Below are 5,000 nucleotides of genomic sequence, written 5' to 3'. Positions count from 1 at the left end.
TACGCATAGCGGGCAGCCCCGGCCACACTAGGGCAGTGGGGCTCCGAGATGACTCAGCTGCCCCTCCAACGCTGCCTTCATACAACTGCAAACGTACACAAACGTCACAGGCACAGATATTCACAGATACAGACACGCACACACACACACATACATATACACATACACAAACACACAAACACACACACACACACACACACACACACACACACACACAGACACACACACAAACACACATACACAAACACACACACACACACACACACACACAAACACACACACACACACACACACAACACACACACACACACACACACATACACATTCACGCATTAAGTACAAATATGAGGGACAGATGCCGACCTCCTCCTACACACCATCCCGACACCGACCCGAAGCCCCCCTCCCCCCTCCCCTCACCCAAAGCCTACGACTCCCACAAGGTCGCCCTCGCCGCTATGGGTGAAGTCGACATTCTAATAAGCCTATTGTACGCCCACTCTCTCCTTCGCGACGCCCGGGGTCTCGGGGAACCATCTAGGGCGTCGCGGGCAGGAAGAGGAGGAGGAGGAGGACACATGTGGAATGAATGAGAGAAGCTATACGTGGTAGGGGATGAAGGGGAGGAGGCGGAAGGGGAGGAAGAAGGGGAAAGGAGGAGAAAGAGAGAGGTCAGACGGGGCAGGAGAGCGAGGGGCGGCTCGCGCGACATTCTCCCCTTCCCTGGGCGGCCCCGTGTGTGTCCCCTTCCTCACACCTGTGCCAAACTCCGCCCATACGCCCACCGGAAAAGGCCTTTCGCACGCCCGCAACAGCACATGGCATTTGCATGGCCACAATCCACTGCATGACACTCCTCGTTCTCGCCTCTCCCGGTTCCTATGCATGCCACACTCCTACACGTTACCCGCCGCGGCCCCGACGGCACTCGCGCGCAAAGCACACGACGGAGCCCCGGCGCCCGCATATTCCACAACAAACCAAGCTCATCGTCAGGAGTTACGGTCGTCGCCGCCCCCTCCCCGCCACCGCCTCCCCGGGGTGTGTTTCCCACCCGTCTAAAAATAAATGGTTACGTCCGCGTCATGTTCGCTTCCGTCTCGCGCACACACGCTCACACTCGGCTTACCACGCACACATGTACACGCATTCACTCCACTCACACCATTCATAATAACATCGAAGAACATTTCCCCCTTACCTGGACGGCAGCCATCTTCCAGTACGTCAAAACACACTATTCCTTCCTTCAGCTCGAGCGAACCACTCGATCCGGCGGTATTCCAGCGCCGTAACTCCGAGACCGAACGCCACACCGACACAACACAGCCTACAACTCCCTCGTCACAACCACTGGCGGCTCACAGATCACTTCCCAGTGCGAGAGACTCCGAGGCGAACCTTTCCTCGCCCAGCTGAACACTGTCACTACCTCGGCCATGGAGTCGGACGCGGCCTGCTGGGGAGGTAAGAGAGGGGGGAGGGAGCAGAGGGACGGGAGCAGGAGCAGGGGGAGGAGGAGGAGGAGGAGGAGGGGGAGGGAAGGGGAAAGGGGGAGACAGCCCGCCGAATTCAAGATGGACACCTCCTCCCCCGCCGCTTAGTGCAACCAGGGGTAAGGAAAGAGCTTCGTCGATTTGACATTTTTGTAATCATGATCCTGTGGCGAGGACATGCACGGCGGTGACCTAGAAGCGTTGATGAGTAAGTCGCATTCAACGCTCTGGCGAGATCCCGGAGCATGAGCGGTGCGTTACTCTGCCAATCATGCCACGGCGGGGCGTCTTTCTCCCTCCTCTGCGACCTTACGTGCAGCGGCTCACGCTCTTCCAACATGCAACTCTAATTATGCAATTAATTTGTGCATAAATTGAGCCCTTGATAACCACCTAACAAGCGAAAGGGGACGAGAAAATCGCCAACATAAGAAGGGGCATTTGCGGGATCTCTCCTTCCTAAGGCCCCGCCTGCCCGTCTGCCAAACGAACGATTCAATAACATTCACCACATTCTACGCCAAAAGCGCATTCTCCTCATTCCTCGGGATCGACAGAATCGCCTGAAGGATTCTGTCAACATAGGAGCAAGAACGACCGCCTCAGGCACGGCCGGAAAGCAATTGAACCTGATTGATTCCTTGCCAGGAGTGCCAAGATGCCTTCCCTCTCCCCGTCCCCCACCCTCCCTCCCTCCCGAGCCCGGCGCCACGCTCCTGCCCTACCCCTGCCCTGCCTGCCCTGCCTGCCCTGCCCCCCGCCGCGTCTCGTTCGGTATCGTTTTACTCTATCACGCGACGCGGGGGAGAGAGTCTCACGCCTCCTGCACACCTGTTCGCCATCAGAGGACTTCCTGTTGCACCTTAACGCCGAGGGGCTTTCCGGGGAGAGCTAACCCCGGGGAGAAGATGAACAGGTAACCCTTTCGCTGAACACACCCCGTGCAACCGCGGAAAACGTGCCCAGCAGACCCGCGACGACTCACGACTTCGCAGAGGGCGTGAACGACGAAACGGGCATCGCTCCTGTACTAATACTCGTTTTTTCTCTGTTTCTATGTAAACATAGGGACTTCTTTACCGACAGAGATTAGAGAAAAAACATTCTCACTAACAAAAAGGAAGGAAAACATTATGGAAAAAAGAGCGAGCCAATACTCTAGCAGGAGGGACTCGTTTACTTTAAACCTTTTTTAAATCAATGGTAACCTCCCCAAAATATACAGATGGTTCTCGAATCAAAAGACATACATTTCCATGATCAGGTAAATGGTATGTACAAGGCCAATGAAGTTCCTTAATGAACCCAAGACATACTTTCACCAAATCCACCCATCTGGAAAATGAATATCCAATCGATGCCAAGGTATGCCCAGAAAAAAGACCATTCAAACCCTTTCAAATTCAAATCACCGCGTACACCGGCGCAGCGGCCCCGCCATCCCCCGAGCGCATCTGCGGGGGCACAGCGCCGACCACTTTCACCCGAGCAGGTGCGAGGGGCGACCCGCAGGACCTTGTTATCTCCGGAGACGTCCTCTCACTCGCCCCCATACCTGTCGCCCCGCCCATCCTCCCCAGCCCACCCGCCCACGGCCCCCTCGCCCACATTCATCATTAGTTCGACACGCGGCTGAAAACCGACGGTTGGTGAGAAGCTCCTCCGCCTCCGTCGCCACCGCCGCCGTCGCCACCTGGCGCTCATCGGGACAACCACTCAACTCGCTCAACGAATCTCGTGACGTCACGGTTGCAATTTACCAACTAAACCCTTTGTTGTCATGAACAGTCCAACTCTACGCTCATGAACGCCTCCTCACTCTGCCACGTGACGTCAAGGGAAGCCGGAACAATCGGCCGACTCACCCATTAACAGATCATGCTGTTGGCGGACACAGCGTACACCACCGAACAGCTGATGGGCGCTACTCTCCATACAAGGCGAGCATCCAGCGCCCGGCGGGGGGAAACGTCACATCTCTCACGCCCTCGATGCCCTGCCCGCCCACACCCATGCCCACACGTGAATACGCGCGAGGTACGCCCACGCCCACTCGCGAATGCACGTGAGGTACAACCACGTTCAGAAATAGAAGTCTGAAGGTACTGTGTTGGCGAGGGCGTGGGTGCGGGCGTGAAATTGGTCAGCGAGGGAGTCACACATGCGTTAAGATTGACAATGGAACAGAAAAAAAGGACAAGAAAAAATTAAGAAAGGAAAAAAATATATGATTAGAAAAAGAAATTTGTATAACGTTAAAATAAGAATGAAATGAAGACATTTTAGAAAGGAGAACTCAAGGAGAACAAAAACAAGATGAAGAGGAGAACAATGAAATGAAAGACCAGCCGCGAAACGAGGTAGGAAAAAGACAAGCAAATGAAGAAAAACAAGAAGGGAAGGAGGGAGATAAAACACACAGAGTATGAAAACAAAACATATTTCAAGGAGGGGGCATTGACGTCCATCGAGAACGAGTACTCGACCCCACACAGCCTCTCGGTTCTCTCCCCATCCCCCCTACTTCCCCTTCTCTCCTCCTTCTCTTCTACTTCCTCTCTCCCTCCTTTCTGGTTCCCATCTTTGCCTTCTCTCCCTCAACTTCTTATTTTCTCTATCTCCCTTCTCTTCTTTCCAACTCCCTTCTCTATTCTACTCTACTCTACTCTACTTTACTTTATTCTACTCTATTTTACTTTACATTATTCTACTCCATTTTACATTACTTTACTCTACTCTACTCTACTTTACATTATTCTACTCTACTTTCCTCTACTTTTCTCTTCTCTTCTCTTTTCTTCTCGTCTCGTCCTTTCCGTTCCTCTCCTCTCCTTCCTCCTTTTCCTTCTCTTTTCCTTCCCTCTCTCCCTTCCCATCCCTCACCCTTCACCCCCACTCTTCCCTCTCCTTCCCTTCCCTCCTCCCCTTCATCCCCTCTCTTCCTTCCCCTTCCCCTCCCTTCCTCTCTTCCCCCTCACCCCCTGCCCTCTTCCTCCCCTCTCATCCCCTCCCTTCCTCCCTCCCCTCTCATCCCCTCCTTCCTCCTCCCTCTCACCCCTCTTTTCCTCTCTCCCTCCTCCCCTATCCATTCCCTCCTTCCCCTTACGCTTTCTTCCTCGTCTCTTTCCCCTCACCTCCCTCCTCCTTCCCCTCCTTCAATCCTCCCCTCCCTCACCAATCCTTCAATCCTCCCCCCCACTTCCTTCCTCCCCTCCCACGCCCTCTCTTCCCTCCTTCCCCCCCCTTCTCCCTCACCCCCTCCCTTCCCTCCCTCACCCTCACTAACAACCCTCGCCTCTTCGCCCTTGCTTACTCGCTGCCACCGTCAATAAACACCGGTTAAGAGAGCCCGGCCCGCTCTTAACCTTGCGTGAACCACCGCCAACGACTCCCGAGCCTAAATTACGTCACATAAAAATAGCTTGTGACTCGGGACACACTTCCCTTCTTCCCCTTCCCTTCCCCTCTTCCCCTCCCGTCCCCTCTCCTTCCCCTCTTCCCTTT

General features: G+C 54.6%; 1 protein-coding gene across 25 annotated transcripts in view; it reads right to left on the bottom strand.

Moving 5' to 3' along the window:
• Pax (paxillin) overlaps positions 1-5,000 on the bottom strand; it is a 189,551-nt gene that overhangs the window by 74,604 nt on the left and 109,947 nt on the right. Inside the window, exon 1 of one of the 25 annotated variants that reach the window (XM_070134373.1) lies at positions 1,202-1,429. The exons of 23 other annotated variants lie outside the window; for them this stretch is intronic. In XM_070134373.1, coding sequence (XP_069990474.1) covers positions 1,202-1,216 — 15 coding nt within the window. In that variant the 5' untranslated portion in view covers positions 1,217-1,429. Of the gene's footprint in view, positions 1-1,201; positions 1,430-5,000 lie in introns of those variants that run through there. One more of the 25 variants, XM_070134372.1, reaches the window with a different exon arrangement.

Source organism: Penaeus vannamei, chromosome 19 (genome assembly GCF_042767895.1).
Source record: "Penaeus vannamei isolate JL-2024 chromosome 19, ASM4276789v1, whole genome shotgun sequence".
NCBI lineage: Eukaryota > Metazoa > Arthropoda > Malacostraca > Decapoda > Penaeidae > Penaeus > Penaeus vannamei.
The sequence above is the reverse complement of the archived record's forward strand: the minus strand, read 5'-3'. Positions and strand labels throughout refer to the sequence as shown.